At 39.9% G+C, this 19,190-nt stretch overlaps 1 protein-coding gene across 1 annotated transcript in view; it reads right to left on the bottom strand.

Annotated features, from left to right (window-relative positions):
• dip2ba (disco-interacting protein 2 homolog Ba) overlaps positions 1–19,190 on the bottom strand; it is a 50,566-nt gene that overhangs the window by 9,941 nt on the left and 21,435 nt on the right. Inside the window, exons 2-22 of the mRNA XM_055189290.2 lie at positions 9,540–9,611; positions 8,426–8,563; positions 8,049–8,174; positions 7,397–7,624; positions 7,033–7,170; positions 5,379–5,498; positions 5,095–5,292; positions 4,894–4,985; positions 4,707–4,817; positions 4,499–4,622; positions 4,307–4,416; positions 3,782–3,884; positions 3,396–3,460; positions 3,219–3,312; positions 1,481–1,600; positions 1,122–1,236; positions 913–1,052; positions 649–785; positions 484–564; positions 280–407; positions 74–188 (exon numbers count right to left, since the gene is read on the bottom strand). Of these exons, the coding sequence (XP_055045265.1) occupies positions 74–188; positions 280–407; positions 484–564; positions 649–785; positions 913–1,052; positions 1,122–1,236; positions 1,481–1,600; positions 3,219–3,312; positions 3,396–3,460; positions 3,782–3,884; positions 4,307–4,416; positions 4,499–4,622; positions 4,707–4,817; positions 4,894–4,985; positions 5,095–5,292; positions 5,379–5,498; positions 7,033–7,170; positions 7,397–7,624; positions 8,049–8,174; positions 8,426–8,563; positions 9,540–9,611 (2,555 nt within the window). The remainder of the gene's footprint in view (positions 1–73; positions 189–279; positions 408–483; positions 565–648; positions 786–912; positions 1,053–1,121; positions 1,237–1,480; positions 1,601–3,218; positions 3,313–3,395; positions 3,461–3,781; positions 3,885–4,306; positions 4,417–4,498; positions 4,623–4,706; positions 4,818–4,893; positions 4,986–5,094; positions 5,293–5,378; positions 5,499–7,032; positions 7,171–7,396; positions 7,625–8,048; positions 8,175–8,425; positions 8,564–9,539; positions 9,612–19,190) is intronic.

Raw genomic sequence — 19,190 nt, forward strand, 5'->3', positions numbered from 1 at the left:
ATCAGTCTGAGGTTAATTGAGGACAGCGTTGGGTAAAATAGATCTGTGCACAGAGGATTGTGGGTAGCATTACCTGTAAGACTCTGCTCATCCATTGAAAACTGTCTTCTTCGCTAGCATCAGGCCTCTGCTCGGCCACAATGACGATTCGCTCATCGTAGAACACAGTTATGGAGAACACAGCAATCCTGCATGGACGACACACACAGTGTCATAGGCATACAAATAGTTCATATTTTGTCAAGCCAGTTAGAGTCTGTTACTTCATATCATTCATACCTCCCCCTGTAAACGGTTTTAACTGGCTCTACCGCCAGTGCTGTGGCCACCAGGTCGTCTGCGTTGTGTCTGCGTCCACTGACTGCGAGCAGACCCTCTATCTTCCCTACAACGAACACCAGACTTCCCTGGAGGGGGAAAAACAATGGTTGGTTATTTAATCAAATACATGGAGCAATACATGCAGTGATGACTCTTACTTACCGGACCAACAAAGCCCAACAGTCCAGTTCGTGCAAAGGGAACGTCTCCTATAGGGGTGCCACCTGCATTTAGAGGTATCACCTGCAGGGCAAAATTACATAGATGTGAGTGAATCTGTGCCATGCATTGCTTACAGGAAAATGATCTCTCGTTTCATTCCCGTACCTCAAACGTGTTCTTGGTCATCCCTGGCAGGCCGTAGTACATAGTGCCGCCCGCTCGTGAGTTAACCACTATCTCTCCAATCTCATCCGTCTTGCAGAGCATAGGCTGCCCTTCGGGTTTCACGATACACATCAGAGCTGTGAGACCGAGAGAGAAGACAGAATTGATTGCAAACGCTAGGTCATCAAGATACCCAAAATGCATTTAAGTCCAGTTTCCGCAGAAAGCTCACAAGATCTGAAGTGAAATATTGCAGAGTCTCACCTCCAGGCATGACGTGACCCACATCTTGAACGGTGAGAGCAGAGTTCTTATCCTCAGTGTTGACCCGGATCACCCCGTGACTTAGTCCTGCCATAGACAGAATAGCTCTGGCGGGGAGTGGCGCTCCTTGAGCACCAGGCCTGGAGAGGGAGAGAGATTAGGATACATTTATTTATTTTGACATTGCTAGTTAAGAAGCATGCAGGTACCTGCGGATGGCCACCGTCATCGCCTCAGGTGAGGAAGCACATGGGCAGATCATCTCTGGCTTTAGCCCATGAGACTGGAACACGTTCAAAAAGGCATCACAAGACGACACTGACCCTATGACAGAAATGTGGATTCAGAATCTGTAATATAATCAATACTACATGACTGCCCTTAATATCCTTCTTACCATTTTTTAAACAATTATTATAATTGGCATTAAATTACTTCTACATGAGAACTGGGTGAAACATTGTTTAAGGCTAAGCATACGATCTGACATTGACAGTTTTTATCTATTTTTACTTCAATGTAGACTCTATTCTGCTCAATTATTTTATACTGCAGCTTATTAACTTACAAGGATTGGCTCCATCAGCTACTATCAGCATGCGTAGAGTGGACAGATTGGTGTCCTTCTGATCTCTGTGAGCCATCATAGCCCAGTGCAGATCTCTACATTTCACCAAGGCCACCCGAGCTGTATACACACACAAAATAAACGTCAGATTTTCTGCCATAGAGTGTTGTATTTTGATTTATTTTCATGCTTTTTTCTTTCACTACGAGTTACAAATATACAATTATCTGAGGATATCTGTACTATGGTTTGCAAAGCTCAGAAATTTTGGAAATATTTTAAGTTGTAAACTTAAAGGAGACATATCATGAAAATCTGAAAATATGTGCAATAATTGGGTCCCCAGTGCTTTTATCAACCTAGAAAACGTGAAAAAGATCAACCCAGAAACATAATTTGGCTCTGCCAGCATCTGAAAAAAATCTGTAATTCAAATTTGTCTCCCCTTTTGATGTCAGAAGGGGATAATATCGCCCCTTAATCTGCACTATCCAACCACGACACTGCTATTTAGTGCAGAGATTGGCTCATTTGCATTTTAAAGGACACACACAAAAACGGCACATTTTTGCTCACACCTATAAAATGGCAATTTTAACATGCTATAATAAATTATCTATATGGTGTTTTGAGCTAAAACTTCACATATGCACTCTGGGGACACCAAAGATTTATTTGTACATTTTAAAGGATTAGTCCATTTTCTTAAAAAAATCCATATAATTTACTCACCACCATGTCACCCAAAATGCCGATGTCTTCCCTTGCTCAGTCGAGAAGAAATTATGTTTCCCGAGGAAAACATTCCAGGATTTTTTAGTTTTAATGGACCTTAATGGACCCCAACACTTCAAAGGACTCTAAAAGATCCCAAACAAGGCATAAGGGTCTTATCTAGCGAAACGATTGTCATTTTTGGCAAGAAAAATAAAAAATATGCACTTTTAAACCACGACTTCTCTTCTTCCTCGGTCCTGTGACGCGCCAGCGCGACCTCACGTAATACGTCATTACGTCAAGAGGTCACGGATGTCGTAGTGAAACTAAGCCCATGTGTTTCAAGTGTGGAGAAAGAGGACCGTTCCGACGTTGTTGTATGTCGAATGATACTAATTAATGTCTTTGTGTCAGTTTATTGTTTAAAATGGTCCGCAAATGTGCGTTTCATACATGCTTTCAGGGTCATTACGCATTTACGTGAGGTCGCGCTGGCTTGTCACACAGCCGGAGGAAGAAGAGAAGTTGTGGGTTAAAAGTGCATATTTAAAATTTTTCTTGCTAAAAATGACAATCGCTTCGCTAGATAAGATAATGTCTTGTTTGAGAACTGCAATTTTAAACTGCATTAAAACTGTTAAGTATTGGGGTCCATTAAAGTCTATTAAAATGAAAAAAATCCTGGAATGTTTTTTCTCAAAAAACATAATTTCTGCTCGACTGAACAAAGAAAGACATCAACATTTTGGATGACATGGTAGTGAGTAAATTACCTGTTTTTTTTTTTTTAAGAAAATTGACTAATCCTTTAAAAAAGTCTTGTGAAATGTCCCCTTTAAGGAATTAATGGAAAGTGCTTTTGAATTCTGGATAATTTATACTAACTCTATCACATACAAACATTAGCTTCCTCGACATTTGCCTTATCTTCATCCATGTCCCACATTTCCCATATATTCTTGTGTAATTTTCATTTGGAAAGTTTTCAAAATTCCTAAACTTTTGCAACCCTAATCTGTACCTTTGTGAACATGAACCCTCTGCACCCAGGACAGTGGACATGCCTTCATGACAGAGTATGGCACACAAATAGTATGGATTCTGTTCATGACACTCGTGAAAATGCAAAAAAAAATCATTATAGATAAAGAACTGCTGGTCACACTTAAACCCAAAACATCAAGCGTTATCAACCAACCGTGAGAACTCCATGCCACAGGCCAGAGTCTTTCTTGAAATCCAGGACATTAACCAGTGTTTCCCCTAAAAGAAAAAGACAAATACAAACAAAACCACGTTACCAATAAAACATTTAAAAGTGACTGTATATAGCCCAAGTTTTCCTATAGCGCAGCAGTTAGTGGCTGGAGTTTTAGTCCATGCATCTTTCAAGACGCCAATGAGTGCCTGCTAAGAGTATATTCCTAAAAATAAATCACTTTTTAGCAGCTATGCACAAGTCTTTCTTTTCTGAGAAGACTTATCTTGCACGCATGTTATTCTGGAGCCATAAAAGAGTCTAATAACTTAAAAAATATCAATGGTCTGTAGTAGTAGTGGTAGTAGTAGTAATGTAACACTCACCTTCACAGTAATTACAGGCCTGCGTCAAAGCTTGACAATGTGTCAGCATAGAGATTTTAGACACAGCCACCCCCATCACGGTACCCTCTTTAGAGGCTTTGTACTGAAAACAAATACAACACGACATTAAGAGTGATAAACAGAAGCAGCTATATTTACACTCGGTCTGTCTGTTAATACTGTTACAGTACATTCACACAGGCCGAAAGCGTTAACGATTGACTAAAGGCTTGTCTGAAGCGTGGCCAACAGCCAATCGCACTGGCCGCAACACATGCTCCGGTCTTGCTTAAACGTAATTGGCTGGCTTGTACTTGGTTATTTGAATAAGGCGATCTGATTGGCTGACGCACGCGTTGGAGCTTGAAAAATTGAGAAATGTTCAACTAATGTCGTGAGCAACGGCTCCACAATTCAGTTTGGCAACACATGACGGCAACCATTAAAAGTAAATGTGAAGCGTTAACGCTTTAGTCCCGTGTGAATGTACCGTAAATCTATGAATACTGCCCTTCATGCACTCACCTCTATGTAAGCAGTATCAGTGTTTGCTGTTGGTATGTGTGGCTGCCAGTCTTTAGATGGTTTGGTGAGATACTTTGTATCAGTCACCACCCACTTGAGCCGTGGCCATCCTTTAAGAAAGCATACGACAAGCTGATCTATAGTGATGGCTGCAAAAGAAACACGTTTACAAACAACGGGGAAGTTACTAACCTTTAAATTGCACTATTTCTCCATTAGGCGTCTTTGGCAAACCTTTAAGACACACTTCACTGGTGAGAGCAAGAGTCACGCCACAGCTACCTAACAAGAAGCCGATCTGCTGACTTCCTGCATCCTAAAATTCAATATATATACATATAATATAAATAATAAGTTAATTTTTAGTATTTATATATTCATCCATAAAGTTTTACCCTACCTTACGAGACAAAGGCACCTCAATCGGGACGGGAATGACCTCAGCGAGGAGACACCCATAAAAGGCCACCCAGAACATTCCTGGGTCACTGTTGGGATACACTAATGCCACCTATTTAGAAACATGAAAATGAGATACAATCTCAAAGTGAAAGCTGCCGATTGTAGCGTGCATTGTAGTGTCTTACTCTGTCTCCAGGTTTCAGCACTGGTTCAGTTTTGGTCCCCAGTTTGTTTAGCAGCGTATATGCCAACTTCTGACTGCGACTCCACAGTTTACCTGAAGGGTACAGGATGATGTAAGAATTAAAGACTACAGATGTAGTATTCAAAAGTAAATCAGAATTAGATTTGTGAAATACTGCACACCAACCGGTGTGATAGCTAACCGTAAGTGAGCGTGTAGAGTGGTTTGCCAGTGATGTCTAAGGTGGTAAGGACGGGACTCTTGGCCTGTGTGGCTCCCCATCGTGCCAAAGATGCCTGCAGGGCCGGTGGCCAGTTACTGACCACACCGAGCGGCTCACCCTTCACTGGAATAATCTGACGACCCTCTGGTCTGGGTGTGTTGGGATCTGGCTGTGGAACTGCAGGTGGAAGTTCATGATATATATTTTATATATACGTATGTGTGTTTGCAGACTCTATATTTATATGAACGCAAGCTGCATACCTTCCACGATCTCTTCAGAGTCATCTACGAAGAACTCACTGAGCGGAGGTCGCTTGGGTCTCTTCAACGTGTTAAGCAGCTGCTGGATTTTCGTGGAGACTCGACTGTGCGCTGGAACACCTGTTATCAGAGACATCCTCATTGACTTCTTCAGATTACAGGAATATGAGCTGGCCAAGGGACGCCACAGAAATGTGTCTACGAGTCTGTATGAAACTAGAAACAAGCCTACGAGGAGTATCTAATATAGGTCACAAAGAGGACAAAACTACTGGGTGTCACTACAAAGCACTATTCATCCCTGCACCTCCATACCTTTATCTACAGATGCCACCACACCATGAGCAAAGAGGAAGCAATAGATTAAAAAAGGAAGCAGTTTCAATACATTATTTATAACCTCTTAACAATACATCACACACAGGAAACAATTCATATTGCTCGAGAAAATGTTGAACGTGAAAAGTACGGGTGCGCGGAGCAAAAACTAATACGGGGTTAGTTGTAACACGGACTGTTTACATTGTTGCACGAGGTTGAGCGTTTTGTTTTTACGGTATTTTTTCAAGCTGCCAAAAGACAATCTCCTGCAAATTATAAAAATGTATAATATTTTTCCAGAGAGTTATTGATGAACGAGTGTTTTGGTGCCATGCAAGAAAATTATTTCATCATATTTTTTTTTGGTTTCTAAGTTGGATGTGTAAGATACCAAATCCAATGCTATGTCATATTAATCAGTGTCTTGTTGACTAAAACATAGCATCATTTTGAAATATGTCTGCAGCTCTTAGCAACTTTTTTGGTGAGCTTGAAAATATTTTGACCCAGCGCAGGTTAATTGTAACCCTTTGTTACAACTAACCCCTCAGCACTTATGATATGAAAACAGCGAATGTTAGCGTAATTCTTGTCGTTGTTTTAAATAGGCTAAACGCGAATGACTGCTGGCAACAAAATAAATCCGCCTGTCCTATCAAAAATCGTGTGTCAAATTTATTTTTGTTCATATGTTTAATATTGATTTAATAAGGTCACGTCAAAGATTAAAATCATAATGAAATGAATGGCTAAAATCAGACGTTGATGCTCAATATCTCAGAATTTGATTTTGAAACTGTTGTATGATTAGTACAGACTGGGTCACATATAAAAATGTTTTGTCATAATTGTGCTGCATTTTTCTCACATATTTAGATATTTGTATCCATTTATAATTGAACTATTGTTAGAAAAGGGCTGGATGAATGAATACAGTGTGGATTGCTGTCTATTATAGGCAGATATATAAACAATATCCACTTCAAGTATACAGACAAAATAGTATTGAAAATTTGCCTGCAAACTTAATTTTTAGCAAGACGTTACAACTAACCCCCTGCCTGTTACAATTAACAGGGGTAAGTTGTAATGTTTGCACTTCTGTCATGTTTGGTGTAATTGTCCAGGAATGGTAAGTACTAAAAACAAACTTCAAATGTTCATTTGTAGCAAAGATGTGTGTGTTGCTGGTGTAAAAATATAATTAATCAAACTCAAATTTTTTTGAATGATTGAGCCAAAACCAAAGAGCTTCAGGTTGGGCCCTGCTCTCCCCTACTAATGAAATTTTTTCCCAAAAAAAAGTAATTTTTCGTGATAATGTTGGGCTTACCGCCGGCGGTGTCCATCATACTGGTGCGACTCTGAATGCGACTTATCCCCCTGACAACGATGTTGGGCGCCACATCCGCTTTCGAATTCCTCTCCTGAGGCACAGAGGACGTGACATCGGGAGGAACATTGCTGCTCTCTGTAGTGAGTACACATCACAACATTTTATTTATGTAGATCTCATCATATGCCCAAAATGAAGTAAATAGAGTCATTTTAAATGCTGACTTGGCATTTGATAAAATTAGGATTTGTAGTGTCAAGTGGATGCACATCTGAGACAACTACAAAACTAACTCCCTATATGGCGTGTCAGTGATTGTGTACTATTTACTACTCATGTGTGCATATAACTGATTGGGTACCTATGCGGGTGTGTGCAAGCACGTCGGCGAGCACACTGGTCTGCCCCTGACTGAGAGTTTTGCCGTCTCCATGGGAGAGGGTTGAGGAGGCAGAGGAGGATGTGGAGGAGCCCTGAACCGTGCGGTTGATCCAGTACTCGGGACTCTGGAGATTCTGAGCCAACATAGCACTGATCGCGGCCTGACGCCTGCGCAGCGAGCCCTCGTCCTCCGAAGCCGATGATGTATCTGCACACACGCATACATGGTTAGAAAGCTATTTATGGAAAAAGCAGCAGGTAAAAAAACAACAACAAGGCAAATGCACTTTAAAGGATGTATGTGGTATGACGAGAAATTTAGGGATGCAGTAATACATACATTTGGACAGCGTCTATACATGTCCCACCACAAAAAAAACCGAAATGTTTTGAGACCTGCATGTTATGATAAATAACAAAAATGATACATATTATATGCCTACACAAAAAGTTCAAACTAGTTACTCAAAATATTTTAATCCTGACCATAAAAAACATATACAACATTCCAGACTTGGAAATCACAACAAAGCGTGTGCTGTAGGGATTTAGTTCCCGCAGGTTTTGGATCGGAGACCCCGAAATGTGGACAGAAGGATCAGCAGAAGGCTTGTGGGTGATGCGGGACCTACCGGGAGGAGTGCAGTTCTCCGCAGGAGACTGGACGAAAGCTGATCGACGCTTAGTGGGCATGGGAAGAGCCATCTTCTCCTCTTTATGCCTGGCCAAAGCTGCCTGTACAGCCTCTGTGTGGATATCTAGCCGAATAACAAGAGAAGCAATAAGAGGGAGAAGAAAAGGACAGAAAGAGAAATGTAGAAATAAACAATAACACAATGGTACATGAGACATCCAGTAATGTCACAGAACTGACTCATGAAAGGACAAAGATTTCTCTGTCTGTGATGACAGCCGTTTGTGTTCACACAGAGGCTTTGAGAAACAGTATCTTTGATTTATTTGAGCTTGGTCAGAAAACACAAAATAAGGGTGGATGAACTTTCTTTACCTGATCTGTAGCGGTCATCTCGTGTTCCGCCGCTCCGGTGAGCTCTGTGCTGCCGTGGGGCGGCAATGGGGACGGGGTTAGGGCTGGAGGTGGGGTCTGAAGTATTACCAGGGGTCAACTTGATGCTCACATCCACATCTACAAAGAGCACAGCAAAAAAAATATCATATATGCATAAAATCAACACAAAACACATGAAAATGTTTTCTTAAAGTGTAATTTACTTAATTTGTTTAATATTTTTCTTAATATTAACAGCATCAGAACAGGTCAACATTAAAACCGTAACGTAGGCAGTTTAAAAGCAGAATGCGGGGGGTGAACTTTAACTTTAAAGCACTGAAATGGCACCTTTGAAGAGACTATGGCGCAAGTGACAACAGGGGTCTAGACTGAAACACATCCGTTCATCATTTTAGCCCTTTGCATGACACAAATTAGAGATCATGAGGCTATTGTGTAAACAACGCGAGTTTGCAATGTTATTATGGAAAGAGGAAGTCCGAGTTGACGTATTCCTGTATTGTCACAACCCACCAATATGGTGAACTTTTTTTCAGTTCCTCCTTTACTGAGGTGCCCGTCAGGGGGCTGCAAGCAACTTACAGGAAACCTGTATGTGCGTGCGGTCACAACACAAGCGGTCCGGAAAGAGCCAGAGACCAGTGGCTGTTTGCTTACTGATGGCATAAGCTAAATCGAATGGGTTACTCAACATTTCCAAATACGCAAATGGTTTAAACCGAAGGCTGCTTTTTCCACCAGACTATTTTTGTGTCCGGTTTATTATTATTTTTTCAGTGAATGGAGAATTCATGGACATGTGTGAGTTTCAACAGATGTCTGATGAGCTGTGCAGCAGGTGGAGTTCAACTGATCACCACAAGGGTGCAGCAAAGAGCCACACATCTGTGATAGTAATTAAATAAGGAGGATTAAATAGTAAATATCGATGCAATGTGGCACACCTTTCCACATCATTTTTAGCTAGATTTACCTTCTTTAATAAAAAAGTAATAAAAAAGTTATACAGAAGCAACAACACAAAGACTCAGTGTAACTGGTATGAACTGGCAGGTTAAAGTAGAACAAAGAGAAACAGGAAGTCTCTTACGTTGGGTATGTGGTACGTATGGGCCAAGAAGTTTTGCTCGTTTCTTTTCATAGCCCTTCTGAGTAATATCACCTGTGAAAATAAACCACAAATACATGCATTAGTACAAAACAAACATACAAATGCTGTTCGGAAATATGATGAGAGCATTTCTATTTGTGTGATGAACAGTGAACATGCAACACGACTTTGGTTTCTGGTCACGGTCGCCTTTGGTTCTACAGAAATATATTAAGGCATCGTGTTTAATGTTGCTTTAAATTAAACTGCTCAAAATAGACCTTATGGAGTGAAGGCATTGGTACTGAAATCATTTAGTTTTAAAGATCCTAGGAGACCCTTTCCAGAAAAGCATCACTCTGATTTTCTGATTACTATACAACAAGGTTTTCCAACGAGGTTGGGTTTGTGAGTTGTTGAAAAATAAATAATTTATTACAATTAAATGATAAAATGTACATAAAACACGTACTAAACAAAAATATTAATTTAATTTGCTTAATCTGAATGTCATGTGACCATTACACAACACTACAACATATCATAAAACTGTCAACTCATGCAAAATGGACAGATAAACATACAGTATGTTTTATGTACCAATAAATGGAAATTACCAGATGAAGGTCCAATAATAATAATAATATTAACCATGTAAAAAGTACTGCTTAAAACCTTAAAATGGATGAAAAAAAAGTTAAATATGGATATTTACTTAAATTTTAGGATGCACTTCAATACTTTATGTCAGAAGGGGGTTTAGCTTAGCAAAATGTAAAAAACACTCCTACACAGCCATTACACACTGCTTTGACCTGGTTTTGTGTGTTTTAAGATGATATGGCTACAAACAAACAAGCTAACGTTTACAAAATCAAGTGGTTGTCTCAGCGGAAGTTTGCGACGGACGATGCCGTTACAGTCAAACTTCTTTAATTTATAGTAAGACAAAAAAACAAGTGAATCATCATCACATGGATCAACCCTGTTCAGTTTCTCGTTTCTTTTAGAGCCATTTTTGGCCTTGACTAGCACAACTATTAACGCTGTGGGTAAAGTCCACACTGAGAGCGCTCCTAAATCCACTCAAAACACTGCACTCCCTCGCACTTATGCAAACCAACGCCCTCCCATCCATGCTGATGTGCAACCCCCACCAGTTCTGCATGTGCACAGGCCAGATGAACAAAAACACAATTCACTGAAACAGAGAAATGCGTATTATCTCAATGTTACACAAAGACACCCACACTGGCAACAAGTAGGTCTCAAACTTTACAGATAACGTTCGCACCTTCCCAGCTTCTGGAGCGTTCGAGGCAGCAGGGGTTGCTCAGACAAACTTGAACTAAACAAAACCAGGAGCGACAGATCTGCTGACGGCTGTTGTTTTTTCAAGGATACGATTGTGGTCCTGGTGCATTTCTAAACCGTATCAAGTCCGTTTAGGAGACAGCTGTCAGCTTCGGGTGATAAGATTACATATACAATGGTGTTTATATTAAACTTCCAAACAAAAATCGGTCTCGGTCCGAAGTCAGGGAGTGAAAAGACAAAGGGAGTGAATTGCAGATGGGTCACAGGGGTAAAGTGAGGAGACAAAAAGCAAGCAGTGAAGAGAGAGGGAGGGGAGAGAGATGCCTCTTTCTGTGGTTGTATAAGAAGGGACGGGGCCGCACTGAATGCAGACTTCATGCCTGGTTACTTTTTCTGCTTAAGAATGTGGCCTAGAAACACAACAGCTCTTTCCTGTCTCGATATATAACAGCTCACACTCTCACATTCCTTATTTAAAACCTCTTCCTGCAACCCAAACCTTACTCACATGTGTATAAAATGTGATTTGACTTTTTCTGATGAAAACGTAAATGACGCTGCCCATGCAAAACATCTAGGGGGTTGTGGGTAACTGCCAGGGCATAGCTATCAGTTACATTTACATTCATGCACTTTAATCTAAACAGATATGTATACATTTGGTAACAACATGTACTTTGGAGTACTTAAATGCACTCTTTAGTATGCATAGAGGCTGGGTTAGCAGTTTCAAGGTATACAGAGATTATTTAAAGAGGTTTCAAAACCACTAAAAGTTTCTGTGATACCGTTTCCAAAGTATGAGCTGTTTGGACATAATATCTGTTGGCAGTGTGTGAACACAACCACCTTACAATGAAAAAAATCCAGCTGCTCTTTGTTTTTTCATCCCCATTAAACCAAAGCAGTCTCATTAGACATGCCATTTTCATTCTCTTATCAATTTGAGGTCACATTGATAAAGCCCCGCCCATTTACAGTCCTGCATTACAATAGTTTCCACCCTCAGCGAGTTGTACTCTGTCCACTAGATACAATTGTCTCAGACTGTAGTAAGACATTAAAACAGCACGTTTTGCACATTTTGGACATGGTATAATAACTGATCTGTGGGGTATTTTATGCTGAAACTTTACAGACAAATTCTAGGCACACTTGAGACTTATATTACATCTTGTAAAAAGGCCATAATAGGTGCCCATTAAAAATCAAATGTATTGTGTCCAGCTGAAAAGTTGTTTGTATACAGAGACTAATTTTAGTGTTGAAATGGCAATACCGTAACACTGTGGTATTTTTGCTTAAGGATATCATACCGGCCCATGCCTACTCTTTAGGTACAAATGTGTATGTTTTGAAAGGGCCGCAATGGTGTCTGTTCTTGCTTTACACAGAGATCATAAACCCTTCAAGCTGGCTTTTTGATGCAAGTCTAGAACTAAAAATATATTTAAAAACTCAATAGTAAAAAGTAGACATACTTTGATCTTTCTGTAAAATCATTATACAGCTCTGGAAAACATTAAAAGGACACTCCAAATTTATTTTCAGATTTTCCAAATGTACCATTTATCATGTGCGTAGGTAAAATTATCACTTTTGTTTCATTCTGTAAACATCTGACAACATTTCTCCCAAATAATAAAAAGTATGTATTTTCTGTCCCTCCAGAAAAACGCAATTATACGATTGCATGATTTAACGCTTAATCAGCCAAAGTCAGCATATTTATGCGGGGGATGTATTTTTTCAAATACGGCGCACTTTCGCAGCATAAATTGCAGATTTCCGTGCGCAAAATATGCAAGGCTTGCATGATTTTATAATCCCCGCATTTTCGTAGCAAAAACCACATATATCTTAGCCGAAAGTTGAAAAATTTTGCATTTACCTCACTCAAGGGCAGCCATGTCCCCTGTTGCCATGAAACGTTATGAAGTAACGTGATTACGTGACGTGAGCATCATTAAAAAAGCTGAAAACAGTTTTTGCAAGCTCCCGCAGTTTTTACAAGTTCCCGCAATTTTCGCAAGTTCCCGCAATCTCATCGTATAAAATTGCATAAATATCCCGCATATTCCATCGCATTTTTTAAGAAAACATGCCGCAAGATCAGGGATATTTGCCCGCAACAATCACACAAAAAAACTCTCGTGACATGATTATGTTACGTGAACATCATTGAAAAGCTGCAAAAGCTGAAAACAGTTTTTACAAGTTCACGCAATTTTCGCAAGTTCCCGCAATCTCATCGCATAAAATTGCATAAATATCCCACATATTCCATCGCATTTTTTAAGAAAACGTGCCGCAAGATCAGGGATTTTTGCTCGCAACAATCACAAAAAAACTCTAAGACTCTAGACTTTAAATACGGCAACAAAATGTAGTTACACAATACTTATGTTATTACATGTATTGAAGAAGATTTAAAAAATGTATATTTGTTAGAATAACCTTGATTTTTGATCTATTAAAACCACAGCTTTCATGTGTTTTCAAGATATGCTCAGTCTTTCAGATTGCCTTTCATTTACTTAATGTCACTCCAAAGGTTTGCTTTTGTAGAAATTCAACAGTGAATTCAACTGCAATGAATGCTATGTAGAAATGATGATTAAATGGAAAACTGGAGTGGTTTTTCCAAAACTTTATTTCGGACTAACTACAAACAACAAATCTGACTGATGCATTCATGAAAACAGTGCACTTCATGCACAAAAACACACACAAAAGTGAATAAAAGGCATAAAGCTGCGTTTTGCATACGGGCAGCGTGTTGGGCATATGGAAAGATGGATTACTGGATGCTCATTGTGTGTGTGGGTGATGTGAGAGACTGATGTAATGCTGGGAGGGCAGCTGGGTCACAACCACACAGAGCGGATTCTGTGCTCCCACAACAACAGGCCCGCACAAACTGGCAGTGCCACTTCAGCACTGAGGATGCTTTGTGCCCACTCGCACGCCCCGAAAGATCTCTTTATTCTTCCTCTCTCTTTTATTTCTCACTTTCTTTCATCCATTTTTTTCTACTCTGCTTCGCATAATCGCAGGGGCACGCGAGTTATTCATGTACCTGTCTTGGAATCATGGGAAGGGGGGCTTGCGTGTAACCGATTGCTTGAAGTAAACATATAATAAAAGTGAAAAAAAGTCTGTCCGTAGGGGTGCTGCTAAAACATTTTTAAGGGTGGCCCCACTGAGTATGATATATAGCAGCGATCTTAAGGGGGCCCCATTATTACAGAATCCAAGACAAACTAAAATAGTTGTCCTCCCATCCATGGCTCTGTACTGCTGTGATGTCTCATACGTTTGTGTGCAAGGGTCAGTCCACAGGATATGAATGTTACCCCACCCAGTGTGGCCTGCCAAAAGCAGTCCCAGTGTATTCATGAGGAGGAATGTGCTGATTGGATGACGGCCGGGGCCAACTGGCCAGCAGAAACGCAGCGGTGGCCAAATGGGAGAGCCGGCCAGATCTCTTTAGGATTCAAAACACTGACTCCACGCTTCACACAGTGCTTTAAACGGACACAAAGGCACACCATCAGGGTCTGAATCTCCTGTGCATGTGTTACCAAAAACATCTGTCAAACATTCACAGACATAACTGTGTCAGTGTGCCAGCCTCCGTGCCTTTAAGACTGGCGTATGTGTGGAAGATTGAGAGAGTTTATCATATACATGGTTCAGGCAGAGCCAGTAGCGAAGGAAATGATAAGCTTGTGGGGCTTCCTGCTCCATTGGGCCCCAGGGTGACTGGAAAAACCCATGAGCACAAGAGAGGAAGTCTAACAAGAACACACATACACACGCAAAAAAAAGTGGAGGCCAAAAACAAAGCACCCGACTAAAAGGGTGCTGAATGCACCACCGTAGGAGTGCTGTGTTTTTTCCCCCGGGTTGCTAGGCTTCAGACTTCTGCAGTCTATAAAATGAGCAGACCGGTGTCAGAAAGGACAGGAATATAAATAACTCTGATGATTTTTCATAATCTCGCTTGTGCAGAACTCCCATCAGCGTAGACTGAAGCAGTTAACAGCTCTCATTCCACTTCAATTAATCATTTCATGAGGTCACTTCCTCCTCAGCCTCTTGCTTTGACCTGTCTGACAACTACATTGCGTGTGTCACTTCTGGTTACACACAACTTAATGAACTGGGTGAAGCGGGACAGAGTTTTACTGTATGCAAATGGAGCGAAGCAAGGCAAGGACAACTGACAGCGCTCGAAATACGTGACACAGCAGTAGAGTACAAAAGCCTAAAAGAAACCAAACAAACAGCAACTTTAGCACTGTCATGGTAGACAAATTTAAAGGATTAGTCAATTTTCTTAAAAAAAATCCAGATAATTTACTCGCCACCATCTCATCCAAAATGTTGATGTCTTTCTTTGTTCAGTCGAGAAGAAATTATGTTTTTTTTTAGGAAAACATGCCAGGATTTTTCTCATTTTAATGGACTTTAATGGACCCCAACACTTAACTCAACACTTGACAGTTTTTTCAACAGAGTTTCAAAGGACTCTAAACGATCCCAAACGAGGCATAAGGGTCTTATCTAGCGAAACGATTGTCATTTTTTGACAAGAAAAATTAAAAACATGCACTTTTAAACCACAACTTCTCGTCTATCTCCGGCTGTGTGACGAGCGAGCGAGACCTCACGTAATTGCGTAGAGACATAGAAAGGTCACGTGTTATATAAATGAAACGCACATTTGCGGACCATTTTAAACAATAAACTGACACAAAGACATTAGTATCATTTGACTTACAACAACCTCGGAACGGTCCTCTTTCTCCACACGTGTAAACACTGGGGCGTAGTTTCGCATACATCATCTGTGACCTCTTGACCTGATGACATATTGCGTGAGGTCGCGCTGGTACATCACAGGACCGGAGATAGACGAGAAGTTGTGGATTAAAAGTGCATATTTTTTATTTTTCTTGTAAAAAATGACAATCGTTTCGCTAGATAAGACCCTTATGCCTCATTTGGGATCGTTTAGAGTCCTTTGAAACTCAGTTGAAAAAACTGTTAAGTGTTGAGTTAAGTGTTAAGGGTTGGGGTCCATTAAAGTCCATGAAAATGAGAAAAATCCTGGAATGTTTTCCTCAAAAAACATAATTTCTTCTCGCCCAAACAAAGACAGACGTCAACATTTTGGATGACATGGTGGTGAGTAAATTATCTGGATTTTTTTTAGAAAATTGATTAATCCTTTAAGGGTGAATCTTTACACAGGAACAGTAAAATTGTCAGGATTAGTACATGTTGGAAACATTTGACATAGTCTATAATCTAACTGAAAACAACAGTATGTATTTTACAACACCATATAAAAACACGATAATTCGTACATATTTTACAAGTTGGCTAAATCGTATGAATTTGCAAAAAATGAATCGTGCAAAAACGTACAATTATCATAAAAAAACAATAACAAGTCCTTCCAGAAAAACACAGAGTTTTTTGTGATTGTTGCAGGCAAAAATCCGGCAGCACGTTTTCTTAAAAAATGGGATGGAACATGCGGGATATTTATGCAATTTTATGCTATGAAATTGCGGGAACTTGCCAAAATTGTGGGAATTTGCAAAAAATGTTTGCAGCTTTTGATTGATGTTCATGTAAAGTAATTACGTCACTTCCTAACATTCCCAAGACAAAAGGGACATGGCCGCACATGTGTGAAGTAAATGCAACATTTTTCAACTTTCTGCTAAGATATATATTACTTTTTTCTATGAAAATGCGGTGATTATGAAATCACGCAAGCCCCACATATTTTGCAAGCAGAAATCTGCAATTTATGTGGCGAAAGTGCTACGTAATTAAAAAATGCGGCCCCCGCATAAATATGTGGACTTTGGTTTTCTGGAGGGACTGAATAACGAAATCCCGGCTCTATTGAAATCTATGATTGAAATCAAACTGATGAGCCTAACCAGACTTTAGTCTGGATTTCACAGACAGAATCACATTTTTCTAACTCCTCGTTTCTTTTAAATTGTACCCGTTTCTTGAAACAACCCATCCGAAAAACAGGGTTGCTCAATGCTGGTGCAATGCAATTAAAGTCAACATATAAAACAGTTCAACCCTGAATACACTCATTAATGTGTACAGATCTAGTGATTTAAGAGCGCCTCTTATAAACACCCTTACAAAAGCTGTTTAAGAGCCATTCAGCATTACTCATGAAAACAAGTGCAAGCTGTACAAGTGTCCTACACAGTGCTGCATATTTGACTACAGCCACAATTGGGCCAAATATAGCTGTGGATACTTGAATCAGCTGTCATTAGGACAAGGTGATGAGGAGGTGCAGATATTAAAAGGCTTTACCAAGCAAATGGAATGTGAACACTCACATACACGGATAACCTCGTGCAGATTTATCCCATATTTGATCCATATGGTGTCGGGTTTGGCAACAGGCCTGTGTTTCTTCATTATTTTTGAATTAACAAAATGATCAGGGTTGTTATTGGTCGCTAGACACATGTGGGCCAACGTTTCGAAAGGGAATTAAAGCCAGAAATTCACCATACTCATCGCTTTCCTAGTCATTTAGTACTGAGCATGTGGAATTCACAAAGATACACATGGTCAAACAAAACTTCAGCCAAAAAGGCCTAAATGACTGCTTACTTTTCCCATGCAGCCAGACCACAGCATGTCTGGCTAATATTCGCACAACTAACTACTGTAGCGATGGTCAGGGAGGTGCAAGTCTGCGTGTCTGGTGCGGACATCACTTCCTCCATCTTTAAAACCACATGAAAACCACCGGCCACCTAAAAGCAAAGCAAATGCATGCTGCTTCTCACTTAAAACCACTCTGCCGAAGAGTTTTGGTATTAAGAAGTCTACAGCACTTAAAGGTAAAATGAGTGTGGCTATGCTGGGAATCAATCAATCCTAATTCTGTTGGCAAGTCTGTGCTGTAGGTCAAATAGATGATGAAATACAACCGTATGATTTGAACTGCGGTACAGAGGCAGAAATGACTGAATGGCAGAAAAGGTTTACAGAAATCTAGGGGTGTAAGATCGATACATTGATTCTATTTCTAACTATACGATGCATCAATGCCACATTAAATATCGATATGAGGTACCTTAATGTTGACACTCTACACGTCCTTATTCCTTGTAATGTACATACGCATTTTCAAAGCGCGCGTTTTAGTTAATTTTTGTAGCAAAGAATGAAAAGTGGAAACTTGTAAGTCTGAATTAATAGGCAGTGATGGTTTGAGCAAGTTTGTAGCATATCCTTCAGTTCTGTTGGTTTGTTTAAGCAACTCGACTGCCTGCTATTTGCAACAGAAGAACTGAATGTGTCTGACCTCCAAAAAAAACAACAGACCAGACCATCTTTTAATGGACAGAGCTTGTTCAAAGTAGGGCTGGGTATTGGCAAGGGCCTCACGATACGATACATATCACGATACATGTGTCATGAGGATGATACAGTGTATCACGATACTGTATGGTGCGGTACAGTGCGAGCTGTGACACTTTGCTATGCTTTTTCTTTCCTTTTTTTAATCAAAAATCTAAAAAACTTTTGAAAGCTCCAGGGGTTTGCCATTTTCTCACTCCCGCTAACTTCTAAGACATTGGCAGAATGGCCATATATGACAGACAATTGGATAGCGACAACTACAGCAGCGGCGGAGGCAGTCGTTCGATGCACACAGAGGGATTTGATGTTTTTTTTTATAGTAGAAATTAAAATATCGATACACTATCATGGAAAACATTATCACGATAGTTAGCTGCTGTATCAATATTTTTGCACAGCCCTAGTTCAAAGTATATGACTTTTCTCTGCAATTAACACAAAGTAGTTTTAATGGTTAAATTAAAAAAATAACTTTTATACTATTTTAAAGATGCAATCCATAACTTCTGCCTTTCTATTATCTCTGTTTAAAAAGTAACATTGTAGGTTACTTTACATACTTATCTTTACATGAGAAGAAGTCAAATGACGTCAAACTGAAATTTCATGCAAAACCAAGCAGCTTATCATAGTTAATGAAACTATAAATCATTGTTATATGTTTACTATTGTGAATTGTGGTGAGGTATGGAGATACTAGAGCTGTGTCCCAATTCGAAGGCTTTGAAGACCATGTCCTCATCTCGGACGTGACCTTTGAACGATCCAGCCTTCGAAATGGGAGACGGCTATTGACTAATTCAGCCTTCGGAGGTCGCGGCCTTTTTTCCCCAAATTCAGTTTTATTTATTTTCAAATTCCATGTTTTCCATTTACATTCTTCTGGATTCTGCTTTAAATTATTAC

Source organism: Misgurnus anguillicaudatus, chromosome 13 (genome assembly GCF_027580225.2).
Source record: "Misgurnus anguillicaudatus chromosome 13, ASM2758022v2, whole genome shotgun sequence".
In the NCBI taxonomy this organism is placed as follows: Eukaryota; Metazoa; Chordata; class Actinopteri; order Cypriniformes; family Cobitidae; genus Misgurnus; species Misgurnus anguillicaudatus.